The sequence below is a fragment of the Sorex araneus genome, chromosome 5 (genome assembly GCF_027595985.1).
Source record: "Sorex araneus isolate mSorAra2 chromosome 5, mSorAra2.pri, whole genome shotgun sequence".
NCBI lineage: Eukaryota > Metazoa > Chordata > Mammalia > Eulipotyphla > Soricidae > Sorex > Sorex araneus.
In genome coordinates this window covers 116,955,638-116,971,801 of record NC_073306.1, presented here as the reverse complement: position 1 = coordinate 116,971,801, position 16,164 = coordinate 116,955,638, and the positions used below count along the sequence as shown (strand labels likewise).

Sequence of the window (16,164 nt, the reverse complement as noted above, 5' to 3'; positions counted from 1 at the left end):
TCTCCTTGAGTCCTCGTGGGCTGACAACACTCCCATTTCACAGAAGAGACCGAGACACAGAGGCAAGGCGGCTCCTCTCCATACTCCTGCAGGAATCGGCAAGGCGGCCTTCCGGGGCCAGACCGGGGCACTTGCGGGACTTCCTGCTAACAGGGAGAATCGGGCCACTGAAGGACCATCAGAGTGCTGCGAGCTGGTCCGATGAGTCCAGACAGGATGGAGGAGAGGAGGGCAGGAGAACGGGAGATGGGAGAGATGAGGAGGGGTCACTCTGCTCGAAGAGGACATTCCAGATGACAGCGTGGCCAGGGAGAAACACGGAACAGTTACCCAAGCACCTCTTCTGTGCAAATCGCCATCCTCAGGCCTTCTTGAACCCTCAGAACTTTATCACTCTCACCCTGGAGTCGCTGGTGAAGAAATCAAGGCACCAGCAGTCGGTGGCCTGCTAGAAGCCACATCCATGGCCAACAGCAGGGATGGAACACAGGCAGCCTCGGCACTGTCCGACTGGGGGGTGGGAGATACCAGGAGCAGGAAAGAAATCAAAAAACACTGGATCTGGCACGTTAGAGGGGCCACTCAATGAGAGGTGGGTGCACAGAGCGGAGGGCAGAAAGGAAGGAGAGAGAAACGGAAGAATGGGTGGGTGGGTGAGTGGATGGATGGATGGATGGATGGATGATGGGTGGATGGATGGATGGAAAGATAGATGAATGACTAGGAGGAGGATGGATGGATGGATGGATGGATGGATGGATAATGGGTGGGTGGACAAGTGTGTGAATAAATGAGTGGGTAGATAGATGGAAGGATAGTAAATGGACAGATGAGTGGGGGGAGATATTCACAATGCCATTCTTTTTGGGAGAGAGTCCTCCAAGTGCATCCAGTTCTTCTCTGGATCCAGATTTCTCTGGATCTTCTCTTTTCCCTCTAGCTCGCATAAGTATTAAGTAGGGCAATTCCCCAGGACAAAGGATGCCCAAAACAGTAACAACAAGTCTCACAGTGGAGACGTTACTGGTGCCCACTCGAGCAAATCGATGAACAACGGGACAAGGGTGCCCATCTGGAGTGAATGGGAAGATTCCAGGATCCAGAGGCGGGTTCACACTTTCCCATCCTCGCCCAGCCGCCCTGTGGCCTGAGCCTCAATGTCCCTGTCTGTGTTCCTAGCCCTTGGTGCCGCTGTGTTCTGAGGCCCCTGCTGAGATGTGCCCTGGGTGACCATGCACCCAGTGGGGCTCCTGAAGGGCAGGGCCTGTCTTACTTGGCCTTGCTTCCGGGGGGGGGGGGTGAGGGCGCGGGGCGGGGGGGCTGGTTCCTTATCTTTCTGGAAGACTCCAAGCCACTGTCCTAGTTAGTTATCATAGATGTCACTTCAAAATATCTCAAGGCCAGAGAGACGGACACAGACGGGCTCAGAGACAGTGAAAAGCCGAGCTACGGGGTGAGCAGAGAGGAGAATGGCGGTGTGGGCAGCGGTGACACCATGAGCTGGCAGCACAGCAGGACAGAGGAACTGCCCGGATCAAATAGACACAAAAGTACAGTGACTAGATGCCGAGTCCCCTCGCCTTCCAGGAGCCCCTGTCTGGGGCTGGGAGGGCATGCGAGGGAGAGGCCACAGCGCCCCCTGTGAGACGGGGAACAAACCAGGCGGAAATGCCAAGTTAAAGGAGGAGTTTATTGAAAGCTCAGGACATGCCCAGTGCTCTCTGCCCCAGGGCAAGGTGGCCGCTCCTGACCAGACGGAGGACAGAGTGGCAGGGCCAGAGCACCAGGGGCGCTGGGTAGGTGGGGGGGGGGAGACTGTCACCAACACAGGCTAAACACTGCAAGGGAAGTCGAGGCAGTGTGGGCAGGTAGAAGGCGGGCGATCAAGCGGGACGGTGGCCGTCTGGCAGCCTCAGGACGCCACGGTCAGCACAACCGCGTTCTGTAGGGAGCAACGTTCCCAGTTAGGCCCTCAGTCGGGTGTCCACATCTCCGCCGCCTCCCCACCGCGTGCCCTGGAGTGAGCTCTGGGCCTGGACCCCAGCGGGCACTCGCTAAATGGACAAGTGACCAGTGCATGTGACACAGGTCACCAGTGTGGGGACAGCAGCGGCCAAGTTCTGGGGCCACTTCTGCTGCAAATTTGCTGTGGCCTCAAGCCAGAAATTTGCTCTTTGGCTTTGGTCCTGCTCTGAAAAATGGGTCTGGGGGCCCCCTGCCTGGCCCACTGCCTGCAGCCATCCAAAGACTCAAAGTCACACTGGCAGGACCAGGCTCGGGAGGCCATGCTGACCTCCAGCAAGAACAATCGAGACCTGTGGAGCACTCAGTCTCAGGCAGAGGACGAGAGACAGGCGGAACTCGCACGCTGCACCCCTAGACCTGAGTTCTGAGGGGATCTGAGCTCCCACCCGACAGGCTGGGTCTGAACTGAGCAGGTGGCCCGTGACAAATCTTTGCCACTCCCAAGGCAAGGAATGTGCACTTCCCTGAGCAACTTAGAAAACAGCACTCTGCTCCCCTCATGCGTCTGAAGCAGGACTCAGGGACCGTCCCGGCCGGGACACTCACCTCTATGATATCCAAGACAGCATTGGCAAAATTGACATTCAGCACTTTAGGCAGGGGGATTCCAACGTCCAAGTCCACTGTAAGAGAAAATGATTGACAATTTGAAGGACCAGAGTAGAGCTGACCCTATTACACTTGTCTTTGGGCTCAGAAGACTCTCTAAACCTGCTGGCAAACTCCTATGGATCCTCCTAAACCCAAACAAAAATGTCCCTTGCCTGAATCATCATCAATCGCTCCGCTGAGGAGCGATTGATCAGTCCCCAGCATGCTAGCCATTTGTTCATCTGACCATTTCCCTCTGGATTTTAAACCTGAGGCTGAGCCTCGGGTTAGACAGCCCCTGCGTCTGGAGTGAAGCAGGTTCTAATCCCTGTTGGGTAAGTAGGAACATCGCTGTCTTGAGGGTTTCTGCAGCGTACAAGAGGAGATCAGTGCTCCCGAGCCTCATTGTCTTTATCGGGACAGTGGAGCCACCAGCAGAGCCCACCGCATGTCCCCTTACCGTTGAGCTTCGGCACGTAGGCCACCCGGATGACCTGGCTGAGCCATTCCTCTAGGCGGGAAGCCTGTGACAAAGAGGAGGGAGACGGGGCTCGGGGGAAGGAAATTTGGGCCCGGCTGCCAAACCACCCCTGAATCAGAGGAACACTGTTCCTGGTGAGCACAGGGCCCACTTCTGGGGGCTTTGCACCAGTGACCACCCAGGACACTCCCTGATTTCAGCTGGCCTCACTCTGGGCCCCATCAGCCCGGACCCGCGGAGCTGTGTTCCAAGAAAGACTCGGTGGGCCCGGAAAGGGGCCGAGCCCGGGAACGGGGGGAGGGTGGCCCATGCCAGCAGAACTCCATGTGGTCTCAGATGCCCACCAACCTAGAAACCCTGAGAATGCTCCAGAACCTGTAGCCATCACGAGGTTCCATGTTCTCAGACCTTTAAGAAGCAGGTGACAAAGGACTCTCAAAGTCCTAGTGCAAGAGGGGCTGGAACGATAGCACAGCGGGCAGGGTGTTTGCCTTGCACGCGGCCGACCCAGGTTCAATTCCCAGCATCCCATATGGTCCCCCAGCACCACCAGGAGTAATTCCTGAGTGTAGAGCCAGGAGTAACCCCTGTGCATCGCCAGGTGTGACCGGAAAAGAAAAAAAAATCCTAGTGCAAGAGATGTAGAGCTTGGATAAGGTGCCAAAGCTTTTTCCTACCCTTGTGAAATTCTGTAACAAAGACTCCCAAATGTATATGGACTGTGTCCCATTTTCAAAAGGAAAAAAAAAAGTCACTCAGCGCTCCCTGGAAATGTCCCTCCTTTACATAGAAAGCACCTCCCAAATGGTGTCGGACTACTGCCAGCCCTCTAGGTGTTTCCATTGCCCCCGCCCACAGTGGGATCCCCAACTTTGAGAAACATTGCTTTAAGTGTCGACGGCTTGGTGAGTCTCCGAGACTTTTGAAAACCCCGAGTTCTCTTTTCTAAGAGGCTGCTGATGTGATGTGTATCTCCCCCCAACCCACACGTCTGTCCCATTGCCTGCGCACTGTGGGGTGTGTGTGGCGGGAGGGGGGAAACTGAGAAGTCAGTCCAGTCACATGGCTTATCCTCCCGCCCCTCGGAGACCCTCAGCACCTCCCAGCTGCTGGCCCCCAAGAACTTACGTCGAAAGGATGGGCAAAGGAGGAAGCCAGCTTGGCACTGAGCCTGGGAAGAGAAGAGAGAGGGTGAAGGGCCCAGCCCCCACCCTGCAGGGGCTCTGCCTGCCCCCAGCTATGGGGGGCGGGACGAGGCAGCAGCCCCGATAGACACTGCCTCTGTCCGTTCTCAGCTCTGCCGCATGTGCACGAGCCCAGGCAAGTGTGGGTTTGTGAGTCCTGCGGCCCTGGTCTCACTCCCTGCACATGGCCCAACCCCTTTAGGGAGCGACCCACACACAGCACAGCGTGCCCCGCACTCCACAGGGGCTCAAAAAAGGCAGCGGCCACAGGTCACAGAGGGTCACTGCACATCCCTACACAGGCCTGTGCCTGCCAACACACACACACACACACACACACACACACACACACACACACACACACAGACGCATGCCAGCCCAGGCCAGAAAGAGGTGCCTGGTGGAGGGAGCTGTGTCTGCAGAACCAGAGGGAGACCCCGAGGTGGGGAGACCCAGGTGTCTCCGGCTCAGGACTGGCCCGGCACAGGCACCCTGGGCCCCCAATCCTTAGCTGTGGGGAGAGTCGAGGGCTGGGGGTGGAGCCTATAGATTCGGGACTCAGATGGCCTCCCTCAGGGGTGACGTGAGTCCAGAAACACCAGCTCATGTGAACGACGCTTGGGTGTGCGCCCCCGGGAGACCCCAGACTGGGGACAGGGAGTTTGGGGCACCAGACTCCCATCTACCCACAGGCTCATCTCAGGAACTGCCACCTCCTCTGTCCCCCCACCCCGGCCCTCCCCGAGCAGGCCCTGGGAACCAGGAGTTGGCAGGTGCCTATATAAAGAGGAGAGGTTCCTGCTACTCCCTAGTTCTTGCTCCCAAGACAGGGCCGAGCTGGGGGGTGGCTTAGTACTGGGGCTACTTGCTGGGGTGTGTGAGGCCCTGGGTGGCACCCCCAGCACTGCCAAAAATGAAATAAAAATATTAATCATAATAAAGATAAGCTCGGCTCCCGTGTTACCTCTCCAAGGACAGGGAGACATGCAGCTTGGTGGCCGAGGGCGCCAGCTGGGCATTCAAGGTCATGACCTGTGTGAGGAAAGGAGGGGGCGGTTACCCCAGCTTCTGGGGCACTCCCACTCCTCTCCCCGCCCATGCCCTCCTCTCGGCTGGGTCCTGGCTGGGCTAGGAGAACTTAAAGATTTTGGTGTAGTGATAGTACAGCGGGTAGGGCATTTTCCTTGCACGCAGCCCACCCGCATTCAATTCCCAGCATCCCATATGGTCCCCCGAGCACCGCCAGGAGTAATTCCTCAGAAAAAAAAGATTCTGGTGCTCCAGAAACAGAGAGAAAACATTTTGGGGCTGGGGTGGGCCACAGCCGGGCGGTGGCTCTGTGCTCAGGGATCACCCCTGGTGGGATTCAGGGGGCTGCATGAGGTGTCAGGAGTGGAGCTGGGGTTGCTGGCTGCAGGACAAGTGCCTTAAAGCGCCGTACTGTCTCTCTGGCCTCTAGGTAAGAAATTTAGGGGTCAGCAGATCTTGTGAAAGGTAAGGCGGGTCCCACGGTCATAGATTGAGACCCAGAAGTCAATCCCACCCCTGAATTTCCTTCCTTCTCTCCCTCCCCCCACCCACACCCTGAGGAACCCTGGGGACTACAGAAATTGGGGAGCATCGATAAAGTCTACGATACGGTAAGCAGAGGGCAGACCAGAGCCCTCCCTGCTAAAAGTGGAGAGTGAGGCCGGGAGCTTAGGGGTCAGGGGTGAGAAGGACAGAGTGAGCGCAGAGGAGCACTGGGTAGGGATGGGCAGGGAGAGCGCCCTCTTCAGAGGTGTGTTGGTGTGGAGGGGAGTAACCTGGAGGTCAGGGGCCAGGCGGAAGCAGGAGACCACGTAAGAGACAACTGAGCCTAGCAAGGCTGGTGGGGCTGAGGTGGGGGATCCCAGAGCACAGATAGATGGGCCTTAGGTCAGGATGGATGTGCAATGACGCGTTAAGGGGGACTTTCTGTCCTGGACACCCCAGGGGTCCCACCCATGAGTGGGTGGCGGGGGAGGGAAAGGCAACCCCCAGCAGCCTAGAGAGCTCAAGCGGCAGCACCCCGGGCCACTCACCGCGCTCAGGTCGAAGAGGGCCTCGGGGGTGCCGTTGGGCTGGAAGGCCCGCAGGTGGATGGTGGCGGGGATGGAGACGGTGGCCTTCTTGTTCTGGAGCACGACCGTGGGCGCTTCCTTCACGCGCAGGGACAGCAGGAGGTTCTGGCCTGGCGGCAACTTGCCCAGGGCCTGGAGAGAGGCAGGGCAGGGCAGGGCAGGGCAGGGGAGCAGCTTAGACGCCCCGAAACAACACCCCTCCATCAGGGAGCAAAGTCTCGGGGAGCACTCTGGACCCCCAGGCGAGCACCAGACTGGGACAGGACCCAGCCAGAGAAGCAGAGAGACCCCACCCTAGGGTCTTGAATCTGTATTGGGGCACTTGCTTGGGTGTGTGAGGCCCTGGGTGGCATCCCCAGTGCTGCCAAAAGTGAAATAAAAATATTAATTATAATAAAGACAAGCTCGGCTCCCATGTCACCTCTCCAAGGACAGGGAGACATGCAGCTTGGTGGCCTGGTGAACCCGAATCTGCTCCCTTTGCTCATCATCCCGAGGGCCTGGGACCCCCATCTGGGCCCCCTAGGTCTCCCTCTCCCAATGCACCGGCCACTCCATCCTGCCTCGCCAGCTCCTACCTCAGGGCCCCCCACCAGCCCCCTATCTGGTGCCTGGGGCCCACACGGCCTCCTGCAGCCTCCTGAGAGGCCCCGGGGTGAGACTCTGGCCTAAGAACACTGGCGGCACTCCTGTCCCTGCTCCCTTCCCTGTACCTGTCTCTACCTGGCCACGCCCCAGGTCTGCTCTCCACCTTCTGACCCTCCTGCCGGCCTGGACGAGGCACCCAGTGGCCAGTAATTGACTGCACCATGCTATTAGGACGTCTCATGTCTGAACTGCCATGGGATCAAGAGAAGCCTGGGAACCATAGAGTCCCAGAAGCCTAGAGTGCCCTGAACGTGGGTGTCTGGGGACCAGTACCAGGCCCAGACTCAATGAAAGCAAAGAGGGCACCTCCTGGGCCACAGGAACCTCTGTTCTCTGACACAGCAAGAACCAGGACCCAGCTGGAGGGACATGGCTTGGGTAGCTCTGGTTCCACACTCCAGCCCTTACCCCGGGCCCACCCTGGTGGGGGGGGGGGTGTGTGTCTCTGAGTATCTAGCTTTGCTCTTGTCTCTCCCCAGGCCTTGTCCTTTAGCCACAGACCCTTGTCCTTTAGCCAGAGACCCCCTCCACCCCTTTCTGACCTCTACCTAAGTGGCCCAACAGAGTCCTTTCACATTCAGAGCAGAAATGCAGATGTCCACAGCTGGGAGTGGCCAGTCCACCCCCACTGAGTGGTAAGGCATCCCACGGCCGTAGATTAATGCCCATAAGCCATTCCCACCCCTGTTGGGAGATGTGTGCTGAAAGTAGATAAAGGACCAAACGTGATAGCCTCTCAGCATCTATATTGCAGACCATAATGCCCAAAAGTAGAGAGTATGGGGGAAATTATCTGCCATAGAGGCAGGGGACGGGTTGGGAAGGTTGGCGGGATACTGGAGACATTGGTGGTGGAGAATGTGTACCGGTGGAGGGATGGGTGATTGATCATTGATTGACTAAAACTCAAACATGAAAGCTTGTAACTGTATCTCATGGTGATTCAATAAAAAAAAAGGGGGTGGGGAAATCCCACCCCTGAATTTTCTCCCCTTCACTCCATCTGGCCATCGCCCTACCCGCAAAGCCCGAAAGGAAGGAAGGCAGCGTGAGGGAGGAGGCGTCCCTGGAGAGGGGCGTCATCTCCACATGCCAAATCACAGGCGAAATCCCCGCCTTTGCTCTGCTAGCAGGAAAGGGTGCCTGTCAGTCACTCACACTTCAGTGTGAATTTGGACTCAAGGCTCAGTGGCCGGACTGGGAGTGATTCTCAGGAACCGCCTCTCTGGGGAAGAGCTAGGGGGCTTTTCGGCTCCGGGACAATTACTCACATCAGGGACCAGAGCCGCCAGGTCTGTGGTTGACAACGGGACGTTGCTGGGAACCTGGACCCAAGACCCAACAAAGGACAGAGAATTATTACAGAGACAGGGTGGGGCCGGACCCCCCTGCTCCCCACACCAGCCACACCCCCCACCCCCCAACGGCTATGGCGCTCACTCCAGTCCAACCACCGGCTAAAAGCCTTGATGGCAGCTCACAGAGGGGGTGCTCTCATTACTCCACTGTTACAGAGGTGGGGGGCGGGGGGCAAGGGTCACGTGGTATGTAGTAGCTGCAGGGACCTGACCCAGGCAGGCAAATCCCAGACTCCACTGCCCAGGGCTCACAGGTGAAGACCAAGGGACCTGGCCCTGGATAATTTTACTCTCTGCCTTAGCAGTGTTTACCCAAATGATGGTACTGCCCCCAGGATACACACATCAGAAACTTGAAAGGAAGTGTGCCAGCCTCTGGCTAGACAGGTGGAAATGGTGGTCCCTGGGCCGGGTCCCACACGGCAACTGTCACGAAATGGGACAGAGACGTCCCAACTCACTCAGTCTCAGCAGACAAGGTAATGGCTTCAGTCCCTGGATGGGGCCCGCTGGGGCCTCTGGGAGAAGGTTTGAGCACACCCGGCAGTGCTCAGGGGTAACTCCTGGCTCTGCACTCAGGACTTACTCCTGGCTATGCTTGGGGGACCCTGTGGGATGCCGAGGATCAGACCTGGGTCAGCCACGTGCAAGGCAAATGTCCTACCCACTGTAGTCTACCTCTCTGGCCCACGCCACTCACTCTCGGTGGTAAGTTGGGCCTGGACTCTAGAAGGGCTCATGGGGCAGGGATGAAAAGTTGGCCCATTCCCAGGCCCCTCCTGAGCCCTGGGGAGTAACTTCCTGGAGAAAGACCAGAGGCGCCGGCTGGCAGCCAGGTGCAGAGCGTGGAACAGAGTTGGCATCACGCGGCCGGGCGCAGCACACGCGTGCACACGTGCAACCCTGCTCGAACTGTCCGGTCCAGAGCAGCCGCCCCATCCCCAAGCATGCCTGTGATGATGCGGCCGGTCGCGGCCGGGGCGGGGCCCTGCTCACCAGCTCCGGGGTGATGTCTATGTCGAGCGCCCCGTTGGTCTGCAGCAGCGAGAACACGGTGCTGAAGAGGTACTGCGGCACAGTCACCTGCGACGTGTGGTCCTCCTTGGGGGGCACCTTCACCGGGGGGTGAGTGGGCTTGGGGAAGTCCAGGACATCGCCGGCTACACTCTTCAAGATGGGCTGCAGGGGCGGGAGACAGGCATGGGCTGGGGGGTCCGACGCACCGCATGTGGCCCCGAGCCCCCAGCAGGCAGCCCCTCGGCTGGGACTCACGTTGATGTCCAGCTCTATGTACTGGTTGGAGATGATGGGCAGCGTGGCCAGAGTGAACTCCACGGACCCAAGAGCCCCGAGGGGCACCAGGCCTGCAGGGGGGCGGAGGACGGAGGGAAGCCGGTGAACCCAGGCCCCGGTACAACACCCTCTGCCTCCCGGCTCCGAGGGGGCACTCAGCCCCGGGCTCAAGGCCCGCTGCCCTCCTCCCCGCCTTCCAGCTGAAGGGACTGAGCCCCGGAGACAAGAAGACCACGTCCGGGTCTGAGCATCGAGGCTGGACTTCCTGTCTTCCAGAGCAGGGGCCACGACCGGGACTCATACTGGGACACATACCTGCCCCAGGGTCCCCTCCTCACCCTGGCCTTGCAAAGCCCTTGGTGAAGACAAAAGGCACTGAAGCTCCACACAGGGACAGGGAGCTGGAGTGTTCCGGAAAGTTCTGGAATGTTCTGGTGCCCGGGGTCCCTCTGTCCGCTCTTGGGGAACCCAGCCTCTGGTCCATGCAGAGAGCGGGAATCTCGTGCCACCTAGCCCACAGGAGCCCCTGACACCCCCTCTCAGCAGAGGCAGAGGGGTAGCCTGAGTCACCAGGCCCTGCTGAGCTGGTCCCGCACCCCAACACCAGGCCCCCACCTAGCAGGGGCTTCTCGGCCTGGAAGGATCCCAGAATGTTGCCCTTCTTGCTTCCCTGGGCCACCTCACCGCCACCCTGCCCTGCGGTGATGAAGGGAGGTGGAGGAGAGGGGGCGAGGGGGAGGGGCGGGTCCTGACTCACTCAGCACAGCCCCCAGAAGCTCATTCACCACGCCCAGAACACTGTCCACCACGGGGCACAGCTGTTGGAGAGAAGACACGGGTGACCGGGAAGTTAGGGGGAGTGGGCCGGGGACAGGGGAGAGCGAAGTGTCCTTCAAATGATGTGCTATGTGGCCCAGGGGGCCGAGGTGAGGCAGAATGTGGAGGGTGGAGCGCCAGGGTAGGCTTGCAGGCAGGGGCTGGACTTGGAGGCCCCGAGCAGAGGAGGTGACAGGGAGGGACAGTGACCTCGGCTTGTTGGCATCCTCCGAGGATGCTGGGGAGACAGAGGCCCGCTCTCAGAGGGCCCCCGGGGCAAGAGAACAAACCTTCCCGCGGAGATGATGCCCCCTCCAGGTGGGCACCCCAAGCCCAGAGCCCACCCCCACCCCATCTTCTGGGAAGCTGTCTGCTGTATGAACAGGGTGCAACGGACTCAGCTTCCCGAGGTTGGTCTAGGAACCCCGATGCCAAGACTCAGAGCTGCCTCAGCTGGGACCCTGCACCCCTCAGCTGGGGCCAGAGAAGAGCAAGATGCAGAGCCCAGAGACACGCCTGGGTGAGCCCCGCATGGGAACATGTGACCCTCCCCCCCAGGACCTCAGCCTCTGGGAAGGCAAGTGACAGACAGGAGAGGAGAGACCAGAGGAGGTTTGGGGGGGCAGCCAGGGTGGCGCCAGCCGCGTGCCACGGCAGGAAGGAGGCTGGTGGGGGTGGTGCCGATTGCACAAGAGGAGCCAGAAATCGGATTGTAGAGAAAGTCTCCAGGGCGCAGCTGATTAATTCTTTGTTCTAAAGCTTCTTGGCGTCACACAGAGCCTGTCCTGCGTCCAGCTGGCCCCCATGAGGGGCATGATTTAAGGCACCTCAGGACACTGGTTGTGATCCCGGGGGCTGGGAGTGTGGTTTCCTCACCCTGAGCTGCGTTTCCGGGTGGCTTCAAGCCCCGGGCAGTTGCCCAGGCCCCCACCTCACAAGGACACCCAGGAGAGGGCTCAGCAGGACTGGGGCGACCCCAGTAAGTGCCTCCCCTCTCCTGCCCTGAGGAACTGGCCAGAGTGACCTTTCCCACACACCCTGGCTCCCCCTGGCCCGGGACCAGGGATCTCCTGCCGGGTTTAACTCACGGGCATTCACACAGCTGGACACGGGACTGCAGCTGGCAAACAGGGACTCAGGCTAGAGCCCGTGCGCCCCTGCGTGTCAGTTGAAAGCACGGCATGTCCCAAGTCCGAAATCATGCAAGGAGTGAGCACAAAGCAGGGGGGGTCACAAAAAAAAAAACAAAAACCCGCAGATTTAGGGGCAGGGTCCAGAGAGGGTGTGGGCCGCCTGGTGCTCTCCACCGGGAGGCCCCTGGGAGATGTGGGGGCCAGTGTGGGCAGCAGGATGGGATTAGCTGGTGGGCGTGGAAGGGAAGAGTGGCTAATCCAGCCTGGCGCCCCGCCGGGCTGGGAGCTGGGGGAGAAGCCCCGTCCGGCCCGGAAGGAGGGTGACGCCCTCGCAGCCCCCACACTCACCAGTCCGGGGAGAACCTTGAAGAGTGTCTGTTCCACGACCCCAAAGAGTGGTGCGGGCAGCAGCCTGGGGAGGGGGTGGGAGAGGGTGAGGGCGGGAAGCACAGGGACCACACACACACCCCCACCCCGTGATGAGTGAGAGTTCCGGATCTCTCCCGACAGGGCTGGGTCCCAGTTTCAATCTTGACTCTGCCTTGCCATGGGACCAGGGTCGAAGTTCAGGGTCGCCGTGTGCCGCCTCCCGCCTAGGGGGACGGGGGCTGAATAGAGCATGTCTGGGTTCTAGTGGGCAATGGTGCTCCTAACACCTCCCCCACTCACCCCTCACCCCTCAGAGCGGCCGAACCCTCATCCTCAGGGACCCCTGAAGCCCAGAGAAAGCGAGAGGCTTCCCAGGGCCCCACAGATGGAGCAGGGAGGAAGGGGAAGGTCTGGACCCAGGCTGCCGCCAGGCACTCTGTGCCCACTCCCAGTGGCCCCTGCTGCCCCCTGGGTCTGGCTCCACCTGGCCCTCGGTCCACCTTGGTGCTACGCTCCTGACCCCCACCCGCTTCCCAGGACAGGGTGTGCCCTGCGGTGGCTCTTGTCTCCCAAAGGGCCTCTTCAGGGGATGCTGTGCTGCTTCAGCTCCCGGGCTCCTTCCTGCTCCTTGGAGTCGGAGGGGGCCAGATGGGGGTGGGGGTGGGGGCAGTGGCCCATGTGGCACGGTGTCCTGTGGCTGCCCACCCCTGGCTCTGCCCATGCTCAGGTTCCCCTCTCAGACATTCACTTAACTCCTAACTCCTGCAGCAGCTTTCACTGACCCCCCCCCTCCACCCGGGCTAGGTCAGGCCCTGTCCGGGCCCACTGCTGCGTGTCTTCTGAGCTCTCCCGAGCACTCGCTGGCCGCGGAACACGCGCGAGCCTCAGTCCGGGAGCAGATGCGGGGTGAGGCCAGGGGGAGGAGTGGGGGAGCCGCAGGGCTAGCATCTCAGCACCCTGCCCGGCAGGCACGAGCCCTGAGTTCAGCGCTTGACCTGAACCACTCGCACCAGGTGCCATGGCCAGAGCCACGCGGAAAGTGGGCGGCCCCCAGCGCGCCGCCCCCATGCTGGCCGGCCAGCTTGCACCTGGCACCGCGACAGCGACACCCAAACAGACCCAGTGGGCGCCAGGGCTCCGGGGCCTGCGGAGAGACCGGGAGGTGCAAGGGAGGCGGGGCCGGGGGCAGACACGGGGGCCAGCGCCCCAGTGGACCCGAGTCGGGGGGCAGCCGGGCGCCCGCGCTCACCCCGAGAGCAGACTGATGTGGCCCAGGAGCGTGGTGCAGCGCTTGAGGATGAGGATGGGCGTCCCCCGCGAGCTCACGCCCAGCGCCACCTTCGAGGACACGTTCACCTCGCAAGACAGCTGGAGGAGGCCCCCCAGAGGGCTGTGGAGAGAGGGGTGGGGGGCGTCGGGGGCGTGGCCAGGCCGCCAGGCCCCGCCCACCGCCAGCAGCTCGGCCACGCCCACCCTTCCGGGCCTTTCCCTCCTCTCCCCCTGCAGCCTCCCACCCCCGCAGTCACTGGCACAAGGGGGTAGGGGCCTCTGGGGACAGTGAGTGGGACCCCGTGGTCACCGGGAGGGGCAGTGAGTGGCATGGGGTGAGGTGCAGGAGGTGCGCGGAAGGAGGGAAGATGGGGGGGTGCAGAGGGGCCAGAGACTGTGGAGCAGCCCCCCGGGGGCACACTCACCCGGAGCCGTGCAGGCCCACCTTGGTGTGCAGGTTCAGCTGCACCCCGACGCCCGGGAGCAGCCTCAGAGACACCTGTGGCAGTGTGAGCTCCTCGATCTTCAGCCTGCAGAGGCAGGGAGCAGAGGCCTTCTCGCACCCAGAGCCGGCACTCACTGCAGCCCACAGCCTCCTCTGGGGTGTCCCTCGCCATATTCCTATTCCCAAATACCAACGGCCCACCCACTCACTTTCCCCAGGCCTCAGTTTCCTCGTCTGCCAATTGGGACCGTGCAAGTGGTGTGTGGCCCGAAAGCCAAAAATCTTTAGTTTCTTTTCACCACCTGTCCAGAGGGCAACTGCCAATGACTTTGCAGGTCAGGCTTAGCTCAGAGATGCTGAGCAGCCTGCCTCAGGTCCCACAGTACGTAGCTGAACTGAGCCCAGAGCTGGACCCCTCCAACCGCAGGCATACACGGCATTTCACAGACCCGCTGCGTCTGCACCTCGGCAGTCCTGGGGCTGCCTCTGCTCCCCACGGCCTCCCAGGGAACGAAAGCGAGACCGGCCTTCCTAGAACGAAAGTAGCGGCCCGCTCGCCGGTCAGCAGGCCACATTGCAAGGACTGACTTACCCAGAGAGCTCCTCAACCACACCGAAAATCCCTCCATAGCTCAGAAGACCACCTCCTCCGAGCAGTCCGCCGGAGCCCAGGAGGCCCTGGTTCACGGAAGTGACGGTTCCCAGCACATTCTGCAGAATGGGTCCCCCAACTAGTGAGTTCTGAATGGCTGCAGAGAAAGCGAGGGGAGGAAGGGTTATGTTAAGGGAAGGGCGGGGAAATCCAGGGCCAGAGAGGGACAAAGATTGGCTCAGCGTCACACAGCAATATGAGGGCAAGAGTATAACCGGGGCTCCTGAGGCTGGACCGCCCGTGATGCTGGAAGGAAACACAGAAGCAGCGAAGGAGCGGGACTCGGTCTCCAGGGCTTGGTCAGGATGCAGGACGGGAGCCCTGCCAGGTGGGCTGTGAGGAGGACAGGTGGCAGGCAGGGCGGGGACTCCGGCCTCCCCCTCCTGGCCTCCACCGTCCCCATCCCTAAGGTGGGCACAGGGACAACGGCCTCCCCCTAGCCCGCCAACCCTTCCCACCCAGTCTGCCCATCCCTGGCTGCAGAGCCAGCCGGTCCTTAACCCCGAAAGAGACCTGGGCTCTCGCCGAGTCCTGGAGTCTGTGTTAAGCCTCCACCACCCGCCGCCCGCGACCCCGCGGGCCCCGCCAGCCTCCACACCTCCGGCTCACCTTTGCCGAGTTCATCCTTGTCAATCCGCGCGAGGGTGCCCACCGTCTCAAGCAGCCCGTGGCAGGGAGTCACCAGACCCCCGAGGAGTAGCAGGGACCACACGCCCAGCATTGTCGTGCCCACCTAGCGGGGGGCAGGAGGGTACAGAAACAACAATTCAGGAGCTCCCTGGGGAGCCCTGCATCTTCCTTTCCCTTCCAGGAACCCTGTCCACCCGCCCCGGTCTCTGACACCCCCTGCTGCGAGAGCCAGCTGAGCTCCTGAAGAAAGCCCGCCCCACCCCAGCAATCTGGTGCCCTGTGCACTCTGTCATCTCCTTGGCTCCTCACAGGCCTTACCTCCACTAGGCCCCATTTCACAGATGGGAAAATCAAGGCCCAGTCCAGGAGGAGCCTCAGCGGAGACCACGGAGCTCACGGTGCGAGACCAGCACTCAGGCCCCGTGCGTCTGACTTTAAAGTCTTAGCCCATGTCAGCCCGGGTTCCCTGGGCTGGTCTCTGGAGGGAGATGACAGAGGGGCCTCCCCTTTTGGGCCAGGATGGGAGTTCTGTTTCCTACTTCCCCCTTGGCCCGAGAGGCCGCTTCAGAGGGTGTGGCTGATTGGACGCGTCCAACACCAGGACTTAGCATGTCCTGCTTCCCTCTCCCGCCCCCGCCCCTCCGAATGATGCAAAGGAAAGGCACGGAGGGCCAGTGCCCTGCCAACCCGCTGCCTTTGGGGAGCCCGGGTCTTCTCTGTGGACCTGCGGTTCTGTGCACCCAGTTTTAGCTCATCTATCCCCTCACGTCAGCCCCATTCCCACCCTCCCTTGCCCCTACTCCCCTCATCTGATCTCAGAGTAGAACGTACCGTTCCTCAGAGGTTCCTCCCCACCCCTGCAGCTCTGGACTTGGACACATGACAAGCCCCTTCCCACCTCAGGGCCTTTGCACATGCTCTCCCCGCTGCCCGAGGCACTTCCCTGCTTCTTTGTGAACTGATTCCTTGTCCTTCGGGCTCTGGACAAGTGTCATCTGCTTGGAACAGCCAAGCTCCCTCACTCTGCTCTGTGACTACCCGCTACCTGTTCACCAAACGCTCCCCAACATGCCAAGAGATTTATTTCAGGGGCTGACCCCAAGTATGCCTGCTCTCTGTGTGTGTGTATGTGTGTGTATGTGTGTGTGTGTGTGTGTGTGTGTCTTGC

General features: G+C 60.8%; 1 protein-coding gene across 1 annotated transcript; it reads right to left on the bottom strand.

Annotated features, from left to right (window-relative positions):
- Positions 1–1,816: 1,816 nt before the first annotated feature.
- BPIFB3 (BPI fold containing family B member 3) lies at positions 1,817–15,093 on the bottom strand. Its single transcript, XM_004612570.2, has 15 exons — positions 14,976–15,093; positions 14,307–14,463; positions 13,695–13,799; positions 13,250–13,390; positions 11,980–12,043; positions 10,440–10,500; positions 9,662–9,753; positions 9,386–9,568; positions 8,303–8,356; positions 6,345–6,515; positions 5,246–5,313; positions 4,226–4,268; positions 3,077–3,140; positions 2,572–2,648; positions 1,817–1,942 (listed from the first exon to the last, which is right to left on the bottom strand). Exons 1-15 carry the CDS (start codon positions 15,085–15,087, stop codon positions 1,913–1,915), a joined length of 1,422 nt encoding a protein of 473 aa, XP_004612627.1. The 5' UTR covers positions 15,088–15,093; the 3' UTR covers positions 1,817–1,912.
- Positions 15,094–16,164: the final 1,071 nt, after the last annotated feature.